The 22,632-nt window shown below is 37.7% G+C and overlaps 1 protein-coding gene across 1 annotated transcript; it reads left to right on the plus strand.

The window, feature by feature from the left end:
• Window positions 1–4,247: 4,247 nt before the first annotated feature.
• Window positions 4,248–15,502, plus strand: LOC142184519 (myosin-4-like). Its single transcript, XM_075259415.1, has 40 exons — window positions 4,248–4,293; window positions 5,134–5,346; window positions 5,436–5,579; window positions 5,936–6,092; window positions 6,176–6,203; window positions 6,295–6,409; window positions 6,643–6,735; window positions 6,828–6,891; window positions 6,976–7,074; window positions 7,183–7,286; window positions 7,379–7,517; window positions 7,614–7,732; window positions 7,822–7,971; window positions 8,055–8,225; window positions 8,309–8,615; window positions 8,746–8,819; window positions 8,953–9,040; window positions 9,147–9,264; window positions 9,395–9,518; window positions 9,599–9,735; window positions 9,827–10,082; window positions 10,169–10,411; window positions 10,495–10,671; window positions 10,757–10,902; window positions 10,990–11,080; window positions 11,162–11,551; window positions 11,633–11,759; window positions 11,999–12,117; window positions 12,206–12,402; window positions 12,511–12,694; window positions 12,785–12,950; window positions 13,128–13,252; window positions 13,385–13,693; window positions 13,953–14,156; window positions 14,248–14,373; window positions 14,469–14,639; window positions 14,723–14,827; window positions 14,992–15,087; window positions 15,173–15,307; window positions 15,405–15,502. Exons 2-40 carry the CDS (start codon window positions 5,146–5,148, stop codon window positions 15,420–15,422), a joined length of 5,817 nt encoding a protein of 1,938 aa, XP_075115516.1. The 5' UTR covers window positions 4,248–4,293; window positions 5,134–5,145; the 3' UTR covers window positions 15,423–15,502.
• The last annotated feature ends 7,130 nt before the right edge of the window (window positions 15,503–22,632 follow it).

Below are 22,632 nucleotides of genomic sequence, written 5' to 3' on the forward strand. Positions count from 1 at the left end.
AAACAAGGGGTTAATGATGTCTCTATATACTTGCAGGTCACATAAAAGCAATATGGTTGTAATAATATAAAACCAATAAAAAATTAAGGAAAACCTTATCCCTTGTAGTTTCCCATGCACTATTTATCCTAATTCATAATCTATAATGACTTCCCTCTTGGACTTGAATTTGGTCGGAGAATGAATTGGCAGCTTGTGTTCTAAATAGTGCATGGGATACTACAAGGGACAAGGATTTCCTTAATTTTTTATTGGTTTTATATTATTACAACCATATTGTAACCATATTATAACCCCTTGTTTGGTCTAAACATGTAAATTTACATACTACACCAGCTGGTTATACAGTGTTGGCCAAAAGTATTGGCACCCCTACAATTCTGTCAGATATTACTCATTTTCTTCCAGAAAATGATTGCAATCACAAATTCTTTGGTATTATTATCTTCATTTAATTTGTCTTCAATGGAAAACCACAAAAAGAATTGTCAAAAGGCCAAATTGGATATAATTCAACAGCAAACATAAAAAGAGGATGGACAAAAGTATTGGCACTGTTTGAAAAATCATGTGATGCTTCTCTAATTTTGTGTAAGTAACAGCACCTGTTACTTAACTGAGGCACCTAACAGGTGGTGGCAATAACTAACTCACACTTGCAGCCAGTTGAAATGGATTAAAGTTGACTCAACCTCTGTCCTGTGTCCTTGTGTGTACCACATTGAGCATGGAGAAAAGAAAGAAGACCAAAGAACTGTCTGAGGACTTGAGAAGCAAAATTGTGAGGAAGCATGAGCAATCTCAAGGCTACAAGTCCATCTCCAAAGACCTGAATGTTCCTGTGTCTACTGTCCGCAGTGTCATCAATAAGTTTAAAGCCCATGGCACTGTGGCTAACCTCCATAATGTGGACGGAAAAGAAAAATTGACGAGAGATTTCAACGCAAGATTGTGCGGATGGTGAATAATGAACCTCAGCTAACATCCAAACAAGTTCAAGCTGCCCTGCAGTCCGAGGGTACAACAGCGTCAACCCGTACTATCCGTCGGCGTCTGAATGAAAAGGGACTGTATGGTAGGATACCCAGGAAGACCCCACTTCTTACCCAGAGACATAAAAAAGCCAGGCTGGAGTTTGCCAAAACTTACATGAGAAAGCCAAAAATGTTTTGGAAGAATGTTCTCTGGTCAGATGAGACAAAAGTAGAGCTTTTTGGGAAAAGGCATCAACATAAAGTTTACAGGAAAAAAAAAAAAAAAAGAGGCCTTCAAAGAAAAGAACATGGTCCCCACAGTCAAACACGGCAAAGGTTCCCTGATGTTTTGGGGTTGCGTTGCTGCCTCTGGCACTGGACTGCTTGACCGTGTGCATGGCATTATGAAGTCTGAAGACTACCAACAAATTTTGCAGCATAATGTAGGGCCCAGTGTGAGAAAGCTGGGTCTCCCTCAGAGGTCATGGGTCTTCCAGCAGGACAATGACCCAAAACACACTTCAAAAAGCACTAAAAAATGGTTTGCGAGAAAGCACTGGAGACTTCTAAAGTTGCCAGACCTGAATCCCATAGAACATCTGTGGAGATATCTCAAAATGGCAGTTTGGAGAAGGCCCCCTTCACATCTCAGGGCCTGGAGCAGTTTGCCAAAAAAGAATGGTCTAAAATTCCAGCAGAGCATTGTAAGAAACTCATTGATGGTTACCGGAAGCGGTTGTTCGCAGTTATTTTGTCTAAAGGTTGTGTTACCAAGTATTAGGCTGAGGGTGCCAATACTTTTGTTCGGCCCAATTTTGGAGTTTTGTGTAAAATGATCAATGATTTGACTTTTTTTTCATTCTCTTTTGTGTTTTTTCATTGCAAGCAAAATAAATGAAGATATTAATACCAAAGAGTTTGTGATTGCAATCATTTTCTGGAAGAACATGAGTATTATCTGACAGAATTGCAGGGGTGCCAATACTTTTGGCCAACACTGTATACATTACCTTATTCAGTCCATGATAGGTATATAATCTTCATTGGTTACTTTGATATATTCATATTATGTCATGTATGTATATATATGTTTTTGATTTAACATCGTGTTAGCATCCATCTGACCGCTCTGCTTTACATCTAGTGTCCTGTTGTGTTTTTGGCATATGTTACATTCTTGCTCTGCTGTATTATTGGATTGTGATTTTACATTTATGATTAATAAATTTAATTGATTTAAGATTGATTGATTCTTTTTTGGTTTTTCTGGCCCTTACTTTTTCACAAAGATTTTAGCCCCATTGAATTGGGCCAATGTGGACCCTGCCAGTTCAAAACTGTAAACCGTGGCTGAATACAAAAACTCGGCATCTAATTTTTGCTTTGGGCTCTATGGCGCTGGTCATGTGCAGGAACCCATAAATGACGCCATATTGCTAATCTTATTTTTATCTTAAAGAGGTTGTCCAAATTAGTAAAACACAGAAGCTTTCTTTCAAAAACAGTGCTACACCTGTCCATGGGCCATGTCTGGTATTGCTGCTTTTCTCCATTGAAGTGAAAGAAGTTTTGCTGCCATGCCACAATCTGTGGACAAGTGTGGTACTGGTTTTAATTTTTATTTAAAAACAAAACAGCCATGTGTTTTTAACCCCTTTTTGCTGAGGGAATGTATCAATTTTGTTTTTGACTCTCCACCTTCCAAACCCCACAACTTTAATGAGGGCTTAATGTCTGCAGGATAAATTGTATTTATTAATAGTGTCATTTATTATTTTTTACAATGTATTAGAAAGCTTTAAAAAAACATTTCAGAATACGGAAGAATTGGAGAAAAACTGCATTTGCACGACATTCGCAAGGGCTTTGTTTTCACAGCTTTCACTGCGGAGACAAAATTACATGTCACCTGTATTCTATGGGTCGGTACAGTTCTAGCGGATTCCAAACTTGTACACTTTATTTTACATTTTAACTGCATAAAAAAAAATCCAAAACTTTGTGGAAAAAATTATTAGAGTCACCCGTACCTGTTTATATTTCCATGCGATGCTAAATGTATTCTATATATTATATTTTTATATCTATTTATTTATTTGATTATTTTTAGATGTGTACAAATATTTTATATATGTGTGTGTATATATATGTGTGTGTATATATATGTGTGTGTGTGTGTGTGTGTGTGTGTGTGTGTGATTGTAAACTGGAACATATACAAGCAATAGAAAGAATATACAAAAGATAGAAAACATAATAATTTACATAATCTAACACATATGAAATACAATGCAATGAGGTTTTATTTGAAGTAAATGATTAGAAATATACCCTCACCAATTCTCCTGTTACATTATTATTGTTTTGGATTACATTTATCTATATGCCTGAGCCTATGTAAGTTATAATGCATGTACTATAGAAGGGAACAGTTGCAGGGTATCCAGACCAGTCCTCCTGTTACATTATGTGGGTTATTTTTACTTGTGATGGATTGACTATTTGGGCTTGTTGCACACTTAAGGAAATATGAAGACACTTCCTTTTCTACAAAGAGCTGAGTAGGCAAGGGTCTGCACTATATAAGCAGGCAAGAGGGTCTTGCGCTTGTCACATCTAAGTTGGTGGTAAGTGAAGTACTCTATGTCTCTGTCTTTGTGTTAGGATATTATGGATATCTGCTAAGAAGAAAAAAAAATGTTCAACTACCTCTGTATAGGCACCTGATGGAAAATATAGAGTTACTGGACTGTTGTGTTATTATACCTTTTCTTATTCAACTACAAGGTGCTTATAGAGTCAGTACTAGATTAGGAGCCTAATGATTTAATGCATGGACTGTAGTATTCCATACTGAGGCTTCTAGCAAAAAAAGTATATATATATATATATATATATATATATATATATATATATATATATATATATATATATATATCGCCACCAAATGGAATCCTGAACAAATAGTACTTAAACAATGTCTAAGAAGCCTAAGGCTACTTTCACAATATAATTGGCTTTAGTTTTTATGACTCTTTTATTTTCTCATTTACTAGATCAGTTTAAGAGTTATGAGAATTGATGCAAACTCAAGACCTTCAGTTTATATCAGTCTTTCATAGACTTCAATGTTCAAAACTGATTTTTTTTTTGGGTGGGGGAGGATCAATGAGCATAAGAAAGGGTCAAATCTAAACAGTAGTAGAAACTATTTTAGCATCAAAGCAGTCTAACATGAAATGTACTCAAAATGTTTGCTTTTTTTGTCTTCTAGAGGGGGGATCACCAAAGATTTTTTTACAACATCTGGCAATAAAAGGTGAGTGACTCTGCTTTGTTATACTATGTTTTACATTTTATCTACTGTAGACAATTCCCTTCTCCCTTACATATGGATGCAGTAGAGTAGAAATTCTTGATTTCGACCCCTATATTTTGCTATCTGTGCTATCATGGATTACCCATTCATATTAATAAGCATCAAGTAATACGTTATTTCTAATGCATCATCCATGCAAGGTAAATAGGCACTTGACAGTTCCTTAATCTGTACATTAAAGTTAATCATGGGGTTACACAGTTTGTCCACCTCCAGATCAGAACATTACAGAGGGGCTAGTTAGAAGCATAGATATTAACAACCTGTAGCATAGACTGCCTCTAAGTGGGACCAATAGCAATGAAGATGAGTTTTATCTCATGGTGAAGAGCAATATCAATTAAAGTAAGGCTCCATGCACACGACTGAGTGTGCCATCATATGCTCCTCCAAGTATGCGTCCAATGGCCCATTTCAGTGATGAAAGTAAAGCAGGTCCTATCATATGTATGTCTACTTTGTATCCCTATATCCCTGTTTAAATTCACCATTTACTATGACATCTTCAAAAGTTAAATTTAACATAGTACAAAAACGACCCAAAAATGTGATTAAAAATGTAGGTAAAAATATATAATTCCCCATTAGAATTTTGTGTAACTAATAAATTCTGAAAACAGAGAAGGAACGTGTACAGTGATAATATTTACTGTTTATGCTTATTTGGTAATTCACCCTCAGAATAGGGTTGACTTGTCATTATGTTGTAGTATTGGTTTATGTTTTAGACATGAATATACAGTACAATATAGAGTAATATAAAAGAGTTATCTCTTGCAGAAACCAGCAACCATGGGTGACGGTGAGATGGCCTGTTTTGGCGAAGCCGCCCAGTACCTCCGTAAATCGGAGAAAGAGAGACTGGAGGCCCAGAACAAACCCTTTGATGCAAAGAACACCTGCTTCGTAGATGATCAAAAGGAACTCTACGTGAAAGGTTTTGTCACTGCTCGCGAGGATGGAAAAATCACAGTGAAAACTGATGATGGAAGGGTAAAATATTATATCTATAATTCACATAAATCAGATGCTACATTAATCATTTGCCTGGTGCACCATTAAATGTTTTCTCCTCTTTCCAGACCGTAACTGTAAAGGAAAGCCAAGTTTACCCTCAAAATCCTCCAAAGTACGACAAAATTGAAGACATGGCCATGATGACTCACTTGAATGAGGCTTCTGTGCTTTTTAACCTCAAAGAGCGTTATGCAGCCTGGATGATTTACGTAAGTAGGAAAGGTTTTGAATACCATAGTAATGAATAAGGACTGACATTTTAAGGAATAACATGTCTATTAGACATACTAAATAAGGAAAAAATTCTAAAATAAAAAAATTCTAAAAAAAATAAATAAATAAAAACAATTCTAAAATACTAATGTATGTGGCTGTATTAGTTAGAATGATATAATCATGTTAATAAAGGGATTAAAGCAGATAACATTTACATATCTAGTGGAGGAATTCACGTAAAGGAGTAGACACGTACAACAATTCTAGGTAACAGTTTAGCTTAGCAATAACCATGGATTTTTGGGAAAATTAAGGTATATTATTACACGATGTATTGAATATATTACAGACCTACTCTGGGCTTTTCTGCGTCACTGTCAACCCCTACAAGTGGCTGCCAGTGTACAACCCTGAGGTGGTAGCTGGCTACAGAGGAAAGAAGCGTATGGAAGCCCCACCACACATTTTCTCCATCTCTGATAACGCCTATCAGTTCATGTTAACAGGTACACACAAATCAACACACACACCTATGAAACATTATTTCTGCAGAATATTTAATGGTAATATTTTATCTTTTTACTGTCAGATCGTGAAAATCAGTCTGTCCTGATTACGTAAGTAATGTCAGCTACATTTTTTCTGAGATATACAATGTTTCTGAGTTCTATATAGTCATAATTCATTCACTCTCTCCCTTATCCCCAGTGGAGAATCTGGTGCTGGTAAGACTGTAAACACCAAGCGTGTCATCCAGTACTTTGCAACAATTGCAGCTATTGGAGATGCCGGAAAGAAGAAGGAAGCTGCCAACAGCATAAAGGTAAATACTAAATTACAGGAACCTTAGCGCCTACCCATGAAAAGACAAGTGTTTATGTATTATAGCAAACTATAAAAGTAAAGCTCAGAATGCGCTATGCTCTTTTCTATGTGATATAGCATGTTAACATCATAGTTTGTTAGTTTCTACTTTGATTTCCTAATCATAAAATTCACCATAAACTATTAATAATAGTGAAGAAACTAAATTGATGCATTTTTTACACTCTCAAGGGAAATCTGGAGGATCAAATTATCCAGGCTAACCCTCTGCTGGAAGCCTTTGGTAATGCCAAGACCGTGAGAAATGATAACTCCTCTCGTTTTGTAAGTATTATAAGTACCAATCTGCTCTAACAACTTTATACTTTCTTATCTATATAATTCCTAAGCATTAAACTGCTCTTTGTCTCGTTTAGGGTAAATTTATCAGAATCCATTTTGGAACCACAGGAAAACTGTCTTCTGCTGATATTGAAACTTGTAAGAATTAGATTCCTTATGTGTCTCTTACTTATTGTGACTTATGACATGTACTAAAAGGTCCCTTTTTATACACAACTACAGATCTGCTGGAAAAGTCTAGAGTAACATTCCAGCTTTCAGCTGAAAGAAGCTACCACATCTTCTACCAAATCTTGACAAACCATAAACCAGAGATTGTTGGTAAGTTTATGAAATAAGCATTTAATGCAGAGGTTCTTAAGAAAGAAAATGCATGAGATAAGTGTTATGTTTTGAGCCCTTACTGGATTATATTCTTGTTGTGTTCAGAGATGCTTCTTGTCACCACCAACCCATATGACTACCCTTGGATCAGCCAGGGTGAGATCACAGTGAAGAGTATTAATGATGAAGAGGAATTGGTAGCCACAGATGTAAGTGTGTGGTACATAAAAGAGAATGTTATTGCTGTATATCTGGTAAAGGCTAATGTCTAATGATCCTGTATTGTATTATTGTCTAACAGACTGCTATTGATATCCTGGGATTCACTCAAGAAGAGAAGATGGGCATTTACAAAATGACTGGTGCTGTCATGCACAATGGTAACATGAAATTCAAGCAGAAGCAGAGGGAAGAGCAGGCTGAGCCAGATGGCACTGAAGGTTAGCACTATTTTTCAATATGCAATAAGATAACTGTGGATTCTTCTCTTTTATCATCCACTTAAAATAACACGGTGCTATGTATCTAAAATGTAGTTGCTGACAAAGTTGGATATTTGATGGGCTTGAATGCTGCTGACTTGCTTAAGGCATTGTGCTACCCAAGAGTGAAAGTCGGTAATGAATTTGTCACCAAGGGACAGACTGTATCACAGGTACATTGTGAAGAAAAAATATTTAAGAAAAAAACTGAGCCAGTATAATAAAGCGCTTTATGTGAACATTGTGGTACTGTCCACTTCAGGTCTACAACTCTGTCGGTGCCCTCAGCAAGTCCGTCTTTGAGAAATTGTTCTTGTGGATGGTCACACGTATCAACCAACAACTGGACACCAAACAGCCCAGACAATTCTTCATTGGTGTGCTGGATATTGCTGGATTTGAAATCTTTGACGTAAATATTTAAGCTATTCAAGTATTATAAGTCTCCTGAGCCAGCCATACTGTACTTTCTCACATAATTTGTATCATTTACAGTTCAACACCCTGGAACAGCTCTGCATCAACTTCACCAATGAGAAGCTGCAGCAGTTCTTCAACCACCACATGTTCGTTCTGGAACAAGAAGAATATAAGAAGGAAGGCATTGACTGGGAGTTCATTGACTTTGGTATGGACTTGGCTGCCTGCATTGAACTCATTGAGAAGGTAAGCTTATGAATATGAATTCTATAAGTCTTCATTAAATAACCACGTTATTTAGGAACTCAATATTTACTATCTGCTTTCAGCCCATGGGTATTTTCTCCATCCTTGAAGAAGAGTGCATGTTCCCAAAAGCCACTGACACATCCTTCAAGAACAAGCTTTATGAACAGCATCTTGGCAAGTGCAAGAACTTTGAGAAGCCCAAGCCCGGCAAAGGAAAAGCTGAAGCTCACTTCTCTCTTGTGCATTATGCTGGTACTGTGGATTACAACATCACGGGCTGGCTGGAGAAGAATAAGGATCCATTGAATGAATCTGTCATCCAACTCTACCAGAAGTCTTCTGTCAAACTGTTGTCCTTCTTGTATTCCAGCCACAATGCTGCTGAAGGTAAGTGACTCGTTCTTGTCCATTACTGCTGCCTTCATATTGAGCGCATTACATCATAAAAAACATTGAGAGAACTTGCATGATAAAGATGGTCTTTAATATTTTTCTTCACTCTTATTTACTGTTGCAGATGCCGGCGCTGGTGGAAAAGGTGGAAAGAAGAAGAAGGGATCCTCCTTCCAGACTGTGTCTGCTCTCTTCAGGGTCAGTAGAAATAATTGCTTTTTATCAATATTAAATGTATGTGTAATTCAAAGTGTTAAAGATTTACAGAAATATAGATGTTCATTAGATGTCTAAATGCAACTAATTGTATATTATTTTGTGTCTGCTTTAGGAAAACTTGAACAAACTGATGACCAACTTGAAGAGCACTCATCCTCACTTTGTGCGTTGTCTGATCCCCAACGAGACCAAGACTCCAGGTATTTATTCATATATTTCTATTCAGCTGTTCAGATAAATAGAGAATATTATAACAAAATGCCATTGTTTATCACTGGTGAAATCAAAAGAATTATTTACTTTCAGGTATTATGGACAACCACTTGATCATTCACCAACTGAGATGTAACGGTGTGCTGGAAGGAATCAGAATTTGCAGAAAGGGATTCCCAAGCAGAATTCTCTATGCTGACTTTAAGCAGCGGTAATTTTGTTTTCTTCTCCCATAATACAAGTGAATAATATCTCACAACTGATATAACATATATTGCCAATTAAAATTACTAAACCATTTAAGATTGACCTGTATTTTTCCCATTCCTTTTGTTCATTAGTTACAAGGTACTGAACGCTAGCGCAATCCCTGATGGGCAATTTATTGACAGCAAGAAGGCATCTGAGAAACTCTTGGGCTCAATTGATGTCGATCACACTCAGTACAAATTTGGACACACTAAGGTAAATAGTTAGTAACTATCAGACATCTCGGTAAATGTGGCCTCTGTGGGTCTTTGAAATTAATTTTTTCATGTCTCAAGGTGTTCTTCAAAGCTGGTCTCCTGGGTACCCTGGAAGAGATGAGAGATGAAAAACTGGCACAACTGATCACTCGTACTCAGGCACTTTGCAGAGGTTTCTTGATGAGAGTTGAATTCAAGAAGATGATGGAGAGAAGGTATTTTTCTTTTTAAGAATATATCTGTTCATATCTATATTCTGTATGTGTGTTTGGATAACCAACAACTAAATCCACTGTGTTCAAACAGGGAGGCCATAATTATCATCCAGTACAACATCAGGTCCTTCACAAATGTCAAACATTGGCCATGGATGAAGCTGTACTTCAAGATCAAGCCTCTTCTGAAGAGTGCTGAGACAGAAAAAGAGATGGCTAACATGAAGGAGGAGTTTGAGAAGACAAAAGAAGCTTTGGCTAAGGCAGAAGCCAAGAAAAAGGAGCTAGAAGAAAAAATGGTTGCCCTTGTCCAAGAAAAGAATGACTTGCTTCTCCAAGTTCAATCTGTAAATACATTTTCATACATTAAAATATCCTTATATCAGTTCACTGCAAGTTGCACACAAGACTAACAGAATTTTAATTTGTGTAGGAATCTGAGACTTTGGCAGATGCTGAGGAAAGATGTGAAGGTCTCATCAAGAATAAGATCCAATTGGAATCAAAGCTCAAGGAACTGAATGAAAGACTTGAAGATGAAGAAGAAAGTAATGCTGAGCTCACCGCCAAAAAGAGGAAATTAGAGGATGAGTGCTCTGAGTTGAAGAAAGACATTGATGACTTGGAACTCACCCTGGCTAAAGTTGAAAAAGAAAAACATGCCACAGAGAACAAGGTATTGTCAATAATGAAAAGTCATCTGCTCACCAGTATACCACAAAATAAGTTTCTAAGCTCATGAGTATTCATTGATTATAGGTTAAAAACCTTACTGAAGAATTGGCAGCTCTTGATGAAAATGTCTCCAAAGTCACTAAGGAGAAGAAGGCTCTTCAAGAAGCTCATCAGCAAACTCTTGATGATCTTCAGGCTGAGGAAGACAAAGTCAGCTCTTTGACAAAAGCCAAGACAAAGCTGGAACAGCAAGTAGATGATGTAAGTATCTCTAAAATATTTCATTCCAAAGTTTTGTTAAATCCAAATTTATAAGAAATAATTGAGACATTTTCTATCCGTGTAGCTGGAAGGTTCTCTTGAACAAGAGAAGAAACTCCGCCTTGACCTTGAAAGAGCTAAGAGAAAGCTTGAAGGTGACCTCAAACTGTCTCAGGAAACAGTCATGGATCTTGAAAATGACAAGCAGCAAACTGAGGAAAAACTTAAAAAGTTTGTCATTATTTCTCAAATTCGATTTTAATACAAAATATTTAAATTAAGCTCATGTTTATAATGCACATTGTTTTTACCTCACAGGAAGGACTTTGAAATTACCCAGCTGCAAGGAAAGATAGAGGATGAGCAATCCCTGGGATCACAACTGCAGAAAAAGATCAAAGAACTGCAGGTAAAACCCTGACAAGATGGTGTCATTATGTAATAATCCAAAGATTATATTACATGTATTTACCAACTGCTGCTTTTCCAGGCTCGCATTGAAGAACTTGAGGAAGAAATTGAAGCTGAACGTGCAGCTCGTGCCAAGGTTGAAAAACAGAGAGCTGATCTTTCTAGAGAACTTGAAGAGATCAGTGAAAGACTTGAAGAAGCTGGAGGTGCAACATCTGCCCAGATTGAGGTGAACAAGAAGCGTGAAGCTGAGTTCCAGAAAGTTAGACGTGATCTGGAAGAAGCCACCCTTCAACATGAAGCTACAGCTGCTGCCCTGCGCAAGAAGCATGCCGACAGTGTTGCTGAACTTGGTGAACAAATCGATAACCTGCAGCGTGTGAAGCAAAAATTGGAGAAGGAGAAGAGTGAACTGAAGATGGAAGTTGATGATCTTGCCAGCAACCTGGAGAGCATCTCTAAAGCCAAGGTAACGCCAGATCCTAGTTACTTTCTAGGATTCTCCAAATTTTGTGGAAAAACCTCTTAATCTTAATATTTGTTTTTGTAGGCCAACCTTGAGAAGATCAACCGTGTAGTTGAGGACCAACTGAGTGAAGTGAAGGCTAAGGATGATGAGCATCAACGTGTGATTAATGACATCTCCGCTCAAAGAGCACGTTTGCAGACAGAAACCGGTAAATTCATTTATTCATTCTTTTTTTTTTTTTTTAAACTATAGTCAGTAGCATGCCATATTTTATTTATGAGAAAAAGCATATTATCAGTACATGCTATACTGGTTTTCTGATTATTTATAGTGTGGTCCTGATTATCACATTTTATCATATAAAACTTACAATATTCCATTTCCAAATGTTATCTAAAATATAACCCTTAAATATTTAGAATGTGGAACATCTTTTCATAATTCTAGGTGAGCTGTCTCGTCAACTTGAGGAGAAGGAATCTCTGATTTCTCAGCTCTCCAGAGGAAAGCAGGGATTCACCCAGCAGGTGGAGGAACTCAAGAGACAACTTGAGGAGGAATCAAAGGTATTAAGTTTATTAGATAAAGCTTACTAGTAAAATTTTGACATGATCATTTTGATGTTTTAACGAGTGAAATGTCTGTACAATTTAGGCTAAGAACGCCCTTGCCCATGCTCTTCAATCTGCCCGTCACGACAACGACTTGCTCCGTGAGCAATATGAAGAGGAACAAGAAGCCAAGGCTGAACTCCAACGTTCTTTGTCCAAAGCTAATGGTGAAGTTGCTCAGTGGAGGACCAAATATGAAACTGATGCCATTCAGCGCACAGAGGAGCTGGAAGAGGCTAAGTAAGCTCAAACACCAACTGATACTACACTCTTAGGGATCAACTTTTAAGGTATATCTATAAATAAAGAAAACCATTCCTTTGATACATTTGATAAATGTACTTATAGGAAGAAGCTGGCTCAGCGCCTTCAGGATGCCGAGGAGCAGGTAGAGGCTGTGAACTCCAAGTGTGCCTCCTTGGAAAAGACCAAGCAGAGACTGCAGGCTGAAGTGGAGGACCTTATGGTTGATGTGGAGAGAGCAAATGGTGCCGCAGCTGCCCTTGACAAGAAGCAGAGGAACTTTGATAAGGTAGACTTTCAGTTTATAACTGTAATAATATTACAACTTTGCTGATGCCTATGCAGATATATTAGATTTTATTAATTATTTTTTTTAAAGGTCCTGGTTGAATGGAAACAGAAATATGAAGAGGGACAGGCCGAGCTTGAGGCTGCTCAGAAAGAAGCCCGCAGCTTGAGCACTGAAATCTTCAAGTTGAAGAATGCTTATGAAGAAGCTCTGGAACAAGTTGAGACCTTGAAACGTGAAAACAAGAACTTGCAACGTGAGTCTATTTCTGCATCCAGTATTCCTTTTGCATACAAAATACTCAACCTAGAATCCGCTGTTACATTGTTTTATTGGCTTAACTATGGTTAATGGCCTGCACTTTTGATATTTGATACTGCAAACTTCTTCATATTTTGCAATGTTTAAATTTATTTCTAATTCTCTTCTTTAGAGGAGATCTCAGATCTGACTGAACAGATTGGTGAGACTGGAAAATCTATTAATGAGTTAGAGAAGGCCAAGAAACAGGTCGAGCAAGAAAAGGGCGATCTTCAGGCTGCTCTGGAGGAAGCTGAGGTAAATCTCAATAAATACAATTTATACACTTTACTATTAAATATTTAAAGATTTATTACATGCTCATAGTGTATCATTAACATTTCTTTACATTTCTTCTTTTTTTTTTTTTTTTTTTAATAATTTTTAAAGGGATCACTGGAACATGAGGAAGCCAAGATCCTGCGTGTCCAGCTTGAGCTTAACCAGATTAAATCAGAAGTGGACAGGAAGATTGCAGAGAAGGATGAGGAGATTGAGCAGCTGAAGAGGAACAGCCAGAGGTCTATTGACACCATTCAGAGCACACTGGACTCTGAAATCAGAAGCAGAAATGATGCTCTGAGACTGAAGAAGAAGATGGAAGGAGACTTGAATGAACTTGAGATCCAACTTAGCCATGCCAATCGCCAAGCTGCAGAGGCACAGAAACAACTCAGGAATGTGCAAGCACAACTGAAGGTACTCATAAAAAAGGAAATATACATACATACATACATGGCTACATGTATACACACATATATACATACACATATGTATTTCAAAATTTATACCTGAACCCCACTACCATATATCATTTATAAAATACCACCATGTAATTTATATTATTCTACCAATTATTGTGTTTCAGACTCTATATTTCTTATAAGCGCACTACAAATTAAAAAAAAGATTAATAGTATTTACAAAGTTTAACACTATCGGTCCACTTTTCTAACAGGATGCTCAATTGCAACTGGATGATGCCTTGAGAGGACAGGAAGATCTGAAAGAACAGGTTGCCGTCATTGAACGTAGAGCCGGTCTGCAACAAGCTGAAATTGAGGAGTCTAGAGCTGCTCTGGAACAGACTGAGAGATCTCGCAAGATTGCAGAACAGGAACTTCTGGATGCCAGTGAACGTCTTCAGCTTCTGCACTCTCAGGTAAGATCTCCTACTAACATGAACTGGAAAAACGATAAAAATATTTACCCAGACCATTGTGCAATATTAAAAAGTGTATTTTCTCCATTAGAACACCAGCCTGATCAACAGCAAGAAGAAGCTTGAAGGTGACATTGGTCAGCTCAGCAGTGAGGTTGAGGAGGCTGTTCAGGAAGCAAGAAATGCTGAAGATAAAGCCAAGAAGGCCATCACTGATGTAAGCCTACTCTTTATTGTCCCTTCATGCTACTAGTGTAGAGTATATCAGTTTTGAACTGATCCCAAACTTATTGCTGCTTTATTGTTTTTAAGGCTGCTCTGATGGCAGAAGAGCTGAAAAAGGAGCAGGACACTAGTGCTCACTTGGAGAGAATGAAGAAGAATCTGGAACAGACTGTGAAGGACCTGCAGCATCGTCTGGATGAAGCTGAACAGCTGGCACTCAAGGGTGGCAAGAAACAGCTCCAGAAACTGGAATCCAGGGTGAGCACAATTCTAAAGTCTTCAGAGAAGTGCAAATACAATTATATTACATAGTTACATCTTTATACTACTGTTATCTGCAGGTCCGTGAACTGGAAAATGAGCTGGACAATGAACAGAAACGTGGAGTTGAAGCAGTGAAAGGTGTTCGTAAATATGAGAGGAGAGTGAAGGAACTGACCTACCAGGTAACAAAAAAAAGACAGAATTAATATATATATATATATATATATATATATATATATATATATATATATATACTATGTGTCATGTAAGATATCTTTGGGTAATGGTTTTACTATATTATCTTAAATCATAGTTAATTTTGTAATAATTAATTCCCATTTTATAGACTGAGGAAGACAGGAAGAACGTTCTGAGACTCCAGGATCTGGTCGATAAACTGCAGCTGAAGGTTAAGGCCTACAAGAGACAGGCTGAGGAATCTGTAAGTAAAGTTTCTTTTCTTTTCAGAATAAAGTTATTTATTGCATATGATACATTTGTTACATTTATTATATATGTTACTATAGGAGGAACAGGCAAATGCCCACTTGAGCCGCTTCAGAAAGGTTCAGCATGAGCTGGAAGAGGCTGAGGAGAGAGCCGACATTGCTGAGTCCCAAGTAAACAAATTGAGGGCCAAGAGCCGTGACATTGGTGGAAAGGTAGCATTATATTGTCTTTTATAAAATGAGTCATATGAGATTAGGGTATATTAACAAGCTGTCAACAATTAACATATTTTTTGTTTTTTACTTGCAGAAGGACAGCGAAGAGTAAAGACTATAAATGAATGAAGACTGAGGAACACTTAAAGTGAACTTCTAATTTTTGACCCCCCCCACACCTTTCCCGAAATAATGTACCTTCTAAATAAATTTCATATTTGAGCTTTCCATAACTGTGTCATGTTGTATTTCAAGTAAAACCAGTCTGGAATAGCGGAATCCATTCCAGCATTTACTGAGTAAACTACCAATAGAATGTTTATGGATAACAGACATTTTTGACTCTCTGACACTAAAATATTTTTTATTTCGCTGGTAAAATAATATTTAAGCTGCACTATATCCCTGTAGGAATGGGATCTGAAGGAGGTTTGGCGTGTATTGTGGTGAATTTTAAGAGAAACTGTCTTGTCAGTGAGATGCAAACAGTGTAAATCAGATAACAAAATCTGGCAAACGGCACATATGGTTTACGTGGTTTACAAGTGGTTTATGTCTACAAAAAAAAACACTTTGTCACCATTTCTTGTTCCTGTTCCAGTTATTATCCACTATTAAAGAAAAGAGAAAGCACTCATCAAACTCATTGGAAACCCCTAATGTTTTTTCACTTCACCCCAATTATTGTTAGTCACTTACCTTGCTTGTGAATATTACACCTATAGGACACTTTTGCTTTGATCTTTTTACTAAAGACTAGGTTTGGAGTGAAAAGTACTCTGAAGCGGGAAAGAATGTCATAAACTAGAGGTACTGTCTGGCAAGTGACAGGTGGTTAACATCTGTCAATCTTGCTGTCTTCAAGTCCACAACATGAATCTATAGCTAGATCGAGAAGGAACGCAGAATCTTTCAAGGAAATTCAGTTTAGTTTCTGGCTTATATATATATAAAGTGACAAAATCTAATGTAGCAATTCCTCGTTAGTATAGAGGTAAATATCCCGCCTGTTACACTAGAAACTGAAATTCGATACTGTGATACTAAAATATGCAACTTTACCTCCTCCTTGGTGGTCTAGTGGCTAGATTTGGATTTGGTGCGCTCATCTGCATAACCTGGGTTTGTTTACCAGTGAGGCAAAAAGGCAGTGTTTTTCAGAATTAGTTGGAGGGCTTCTCTCCTTGACAGATTTGTCTTAAATATAAAGACTAGGTAGAGTAGATGAAGGTAAGAATAGGTAGACTAGATGAACCATACAGTCCTTTTCTGCTATCAGTCTTCTGTGTTTCTGGGTCTGTAAAAATGAGAGCTATTTCTGGTTATGATCAACGATACAAGGGAAACGTTGTAGTGCTGCTTCCAAACACTAGACACAAATAAGTTGATATAACCATCTGAATATATTGTATATACCTGTCTAGTGAAATAAACACATAAGATACATTGTATACAGCTGAACAGATTCATGAAAATCAGACTATTAATAGAGTCTCTGAATTGACCTGGAGAAAGAATTGCTTCCACGTCATAAATCAGTAGTGGCCTAGTGTCACATAGAAATGCCTTAAGCACCCAGCCAGCTGTCACACCAGCTAGGAAGGCACATAATATTCTCAGTGTCAAGTTGTAATGAAGAAAAATATATTGAACATATGCTTCGGTAATTAAGCAAGAATGTGTTCACAAATAGAAGCGTTAATGGTTTATTTCTGTCATTTAACAAAATGAAGTGAAAGAAGAAAAGTGAAATCTAAATTCCATCAATATTTTGTGTGAGCGCCTTTTGGAGAAGGAGTCCTTTGGAGAAGAAACTTATGACATGAACCCCACAGATATAGCCCTGATCTCAACAGCATCCAGTCTATCTGGGATTACACAAATAGAAGGATTGGAGTAAGCCTACATCCACAGAAGATCTGTGCTTAGTTCTCCAAGATGGTGGGAACAACCTCCCTGCCAAGTTCCTTCAAAAACTGTCTGCAAGTACTGAGAAGAACTGATGGAAGGCAAAGGGGAAAGGCCACTTGGATAGGATTTAGATTTCGCTTTGTGTCATTTACCTAATTTTGTTAAACTATGAGCACTTCTATTTTTGAAAGCATTCTTACTTTTCAGATTTTTTTCTAAATCTTTTATGTGCTTGACATAACACAAAAAAACCACTAAATTTTATTATTGTTATGGACAAATGATAGAATAGATCGAAAAACATTAACCCTTTAAAGTCCTTAATGACCAATGTATTTTTGGACTTAAAGAGCTGTTCCACAATTATGTTAAGGCCAAGTCATAAAACATGGATTACAGAGGTACATCTGCTCAGATGCCAATAATTCCAAGGAGAGTATGGATTTAATATCCATTTACCGAAAGAGAAGATGGCAGGTATACACAGTCTACCAGAAAGGAGTGAAAGTTACAGAAGCTACCGAGTGAAAGCTCTAAATCATAGGCAGTGACAATTTCCCTTCTAGAAAAAGACCCTCAAGCTCAGCTTAATGCATATACCATGTTAAAAGTTTAGCAATAGAGACAGCCATTTTATTTGCCATAGACCTCTTTAAAACAATGGCCACAAATAAACATAATAATTTTGACTTCTAAGAAATACAGTCCTGAGTGAATACATTTTATGTTTACATAACTCAGCCTAATGAGAAACATCCCTCTTTCCATATCTAGATTTTCCTTCAGTGTAGAAAAGACCTGCAAACCCAGAACATTTGTACTCCCTTCCGTGGGAGTTCTATCTTGCAAGTCAAGTCGTAGTTGATCTTCCTTCCGAGTTTAGGAATACAGTCCAGTCATCCCTCTTCTACTGAGGAGACCGGGCTGAGCTTCTCGCTCTCATCCAGCAGGTGATAGTAATAAAGGACATGCCTATTACTCAACTCCCAGGAATTCTGCCCACTCCGTTCTGATGCTTTAGCACTTTCTGTCTTGTCACATATGCCAACCTTGAATAAATTTAATTTCTCCTTTGACATTTTAATGTGTGTAACATTGAGTAGAGGTTACTGCAAAGACAATTCTTACCACAGAGCAGTATTTCCCTTCCTCGAACCCTAGTGTTTTATGGAACATGGCATGAGTTCTGCTAGAGACACAGCCAAAAGGGTTGACAAAGCAGTCCACAATACTCAGACAGAACATGGCGCTGACTTACAACAAGCTTGTTTGAGATGGAGTAGAAATAAAAACAGGCAGTATATAGAGAGTTTAGCTAACAGGATGGACATGCATTCAGTCATACAGCCGTGGCCAAATATGACATACACAAATTGTTTTTCACAAAGTTTGCTGCTTCTGGCTCAAATCCTGACTGATGAAAAACCATTTTTGCCGAATCTTTGCTTGGAGTTTATTACAATCTCTGTGTTTTTATTTGTCCAGCTGCCTTGTGACATTTGACTACAGTTTCTCAATGGGATCAATGGGCCAAACAGTTAGGGAGTTTTTCTGACCATGGACCCAAAATTTCAATTTAGTTTTGTTCCCTGAGGCATTAACTTATCACTTTTTCATTGTGACATGGTGCACCATCATGCTAGAAAATGTATTTTCCATCACCAAATTGCTCCTGGATGGTTAGGAGAAGTTGCCCTTGGAGGATGATAAGATACCATTATTTATTCAAGGCAGTATTTGTAGGCAAAATTGTGACTGAGGCCCACAAAACAACCCCACCCGTGAGTGGTCTCAGGATGCTTAAAGGTCCTCCAGCTGACATCACCAGTGACATCCAATATGTGCTATGTGACCACTGCAGTCCATCACAGGCCTCAGAAGGGACCTCTTAGCAAATGACATGTGACTGCTCGGCTCTATGTAGCATCTCTACATCACCCTGGATCATCATAGATGAATCCTGGATGGGCATTCTAAGGCTAGGTTCATATCACATCTGCGTTCGAGTTTCTGCTTAGGGGGTTCCCAAGTGGAAACCTAATCCGCATAAAAAAAACAGTTACCTTAGGAAACCCACAGACCCCATAGACTATAATGGGGTCTGTGCGGTTTTCATTCAGTTTCCGTCCAAACAGAGCAAAAAATTTGGAAAGAAAAGCACTGCTTGCAGCGATTTTCTCACCACATTTTTTGCAGAGAGGGGGACAGAATCCCCAAAGGTAGTTCAAGTACTGGTGTGAACCCTGTGTCAATGAAGTTTATGCATAGTGAGTGAATATATGGACCTATCACTGAAGAAGGGAACTACACAGTTCTATCTTTTATAAGGGTGGTTCCATTTTAGACAGTTAAAGAGGTTGTCTGAGGCCCATGAGTAATGGATATTGATGAACAATCCACAGGATATGTCATCAATATCAATTTGTTGAGGGTATGACACCCACAACCAGCACTAGTCAGCTGATTTGGCTGCCAGAAGCCGTATAGAAGGTATATGAGCAAAAGAAGCTGTGCTGCTATTCCTCCTCCAAAAAACGCCTCACCATACAGTCCTATGATGAGGCATTTTTAAGAGGAGGAATTTGAGTCCGGCTGTCTTATTTATTGCAGCCTGTGGATATTTTTCATTATACTACATACTCATCATACTAATACTCCTTTAAGTGCTATTCCTATCTGAAAACGTTGATTATGTAGATAATCTGTCTTTCCTTAGTCCAAACAGCAGCACAACAGATGGGGTATTCCTGCACCTGTGTGCAGTTTAGGACAGGTGGAACTTTTAATAACGTTAATTTACAAATTGACTCTCCTATAAGAGGTAAGAGGAACCTCCCCTCTTGTGTTAATTATAAAGTACAATATATAATAGGGAGGGAAGTCTTGTGCTGCTGTTTGGACTAAGGGAAAACAGATTATCTACATAATCAACGATTCCCCCACTTCCAAACCGCAACACAACAGATGGGGATGTAGCGAGATAACCCCAAGAGAGGACCCCCTCGGTATACAGTAGACAAAACTGACCGTCCAAAGGCAGTCGCCTCTGAACCTTGTAAATCTAGCCTGTAGTTTTTGACAAAGGTAGAATGGGAGCGCCAGGTGGCAGCTGAGCAGATCCGTTCTAGGGATACTGGGCGTTGTTCCACCCAGGAGGCCGACATTGCCCTAGTAGAATGAACTTTCACAAATTAACTTGATCAATAACTTGATTGATGTTAGAATAGGAGGGAACTTTGGGTAGAACTCCAAGCAAAAATCTCATTTGCACTCTTTCTGGAAAAAACAACACATAAGGCTCTGTAGTTCTCTTACTCGTTTGGCTAACATTATTGCCAAAAGAAAGCCATCCTGAAAGATAGATATTTCAAAACCACTATTCAATGGTTCAAAGTGGGGACTGCAAAGGCCCACTAAAATTGTGGAAAGGTCCCATTGGGGAACCGGCGAGCATATGGTCGTTCTTATCCTAGGTCCCCCTTTAAGGAACCGGGCTATGAGGATATCGTGAGACAGACAGCTGTCTAGACAGGCAGATAGGGCAGCCACGTGTACCTTAAGAGTGGCGAGTCTAAGCCCCTTGTCCAGGCCATCCTGCAAAATCTCCAGAATTGAAAATATGGAGGGATTCTCATAGGACATCTGCTTGTCCGTACATCAGACCTTAAAACCCTTGAAGACTCAGTCATAGGCCTTGGTTGTAGAAGGAGCTCTGGCACTGCTGGTCAATGAACAAGCTACACACAGCTGAAAAAATGTCAGTAACAGAAAAGCAGGAAAGATAAAAGACTGCAATATAAACCTAGATCTTTCTCTCAGAAAGATAAAAGGAAAGGAACAGAAAGAGAAGTAGAAGAAGAAGGCTTTAAAACCCCTCTTCTAAACCATTCAGGAGGCTACAGAGCCTCCACCACCTGTCCAACACACAGGACAGAAAAAAACACAAAGGGGGGAGGTTCCTCTTACCTCTTATAGGAGAGTCAATTTGTAAATTAATGTTATCAAAAGTTCCACCTGTCCTAAACTGCACACAGGGGCAGGAATACCCCATCTGTTGTGCTGCGGTTTGGGCGTGGGGGAATCTGCTTTTGCATTTCTATACATTTAGAAACTGTGTTTTCTATGTAATCTCTTTTCAAATGTAAAAGTCTGTGGTGCTCTAAAAATAAATGGTAATAGCATATTTCAGATTTAAAAAGTGTGAAATATTAATGTGGTGTAAGCTAAACAATCAGATCCTTCATTATATTTTCTGCCTTTAATCTTCAGAATGACAGGTGTACTGTTGCAGCATCAAGGTTACTATGTGCACACGACTTGTTGGAACTCCCAATATGTAGTCAGATTGTATTAAGTTCTTTTAATTTAATTTTCATTAAGAGCTTCCTATTCCTAGGCTCAGTGAAAAACAATCCCCACTTTAGTGATAGATTGTACATTGCAAATGTTACATTCAACATCCAAGTATTTATGGTGTCTTCCAATTTAAGGTATGTTATTTTTACATGTGATGAACAGACAATTTTGAGGCCTAGTGCATGATTAGGGCAATATCAAGGTCCAATCCATTAGCGAGGAGGGCAGAGTTTGCAGAAGATTGCTATATATAAGCTTACTTGGTGGCCATTCTTCATCTGATTTCTGCTCTGGTCTTGGTGAGTACTGTTTGTATTGCATATGAAAATGTAAATCTCTATACAGGTTTAGTTGACTTTGTTTTTTTGTAATAACGTACTGCCAGACAAAACTTTTAAGTATTAGGAATTATGAGCAAAAATGTAAAATCTAGGCTAAATATTTTTATCTAAGTACAAACATAGGAAGATAGGAGTAACCATTAGTCCCTGACATCTCCATGCCTTATACATGGCTCATGATATACTTAAAGGGGTTGTCCACTACCTATTTTTATTTGTTTATAGCGCTACTACAGGGCATAAAAATATAATGGCTACTCACATGAACCTCAATTTTCAATTTTTTCGATACAAAACTGAAGCGTCATTTTAAAGAATATCTTTTACCGATTTACATTAAAAACAATGTCAATAAATTATTTTTTTTAATGAGCTAGGCTACTGAAAATGACTACATAGATTCTAGACAGTTTGCTTACCACAAAAAAAATCAGTAGTATATTATATTATAATATACTAGAATATTCTAAATTTATTTTGTGTCTTGAAAACCATTGTTTGGCAATAAGTAACCTGAATATGCACTTAAAGGGATATTCCACAAAGTAAAGGACCTCTGTCCCACTCCACATTCCTCGAAAAAAAATCTCACAGTTATTTGATAAAAGATAGATGTCCTGACGCAGACTCTAAGCATTGCGGGGGAAAAATAAATTAGATAAGCATCTCATCACAGAAAGAAAACCTTTGTCCAACCTAAATGGGATCCAGCAG

Source organism: Leptodactylus fuscus, chromosome 11, assembly GCF_031893055.1.
Source record: "Leptodactylus fuscus isolate aLepFus1 chromosome 11, aLepFus1.hap2, whole genome shotgun sequence".
NCBI classification, from domain to species: Eukaryota; Metazoa; Chordata; class Amphibia; order Anura; family Leptodactylidae; genus Leptodactylus; species Leptodactylus fuscus.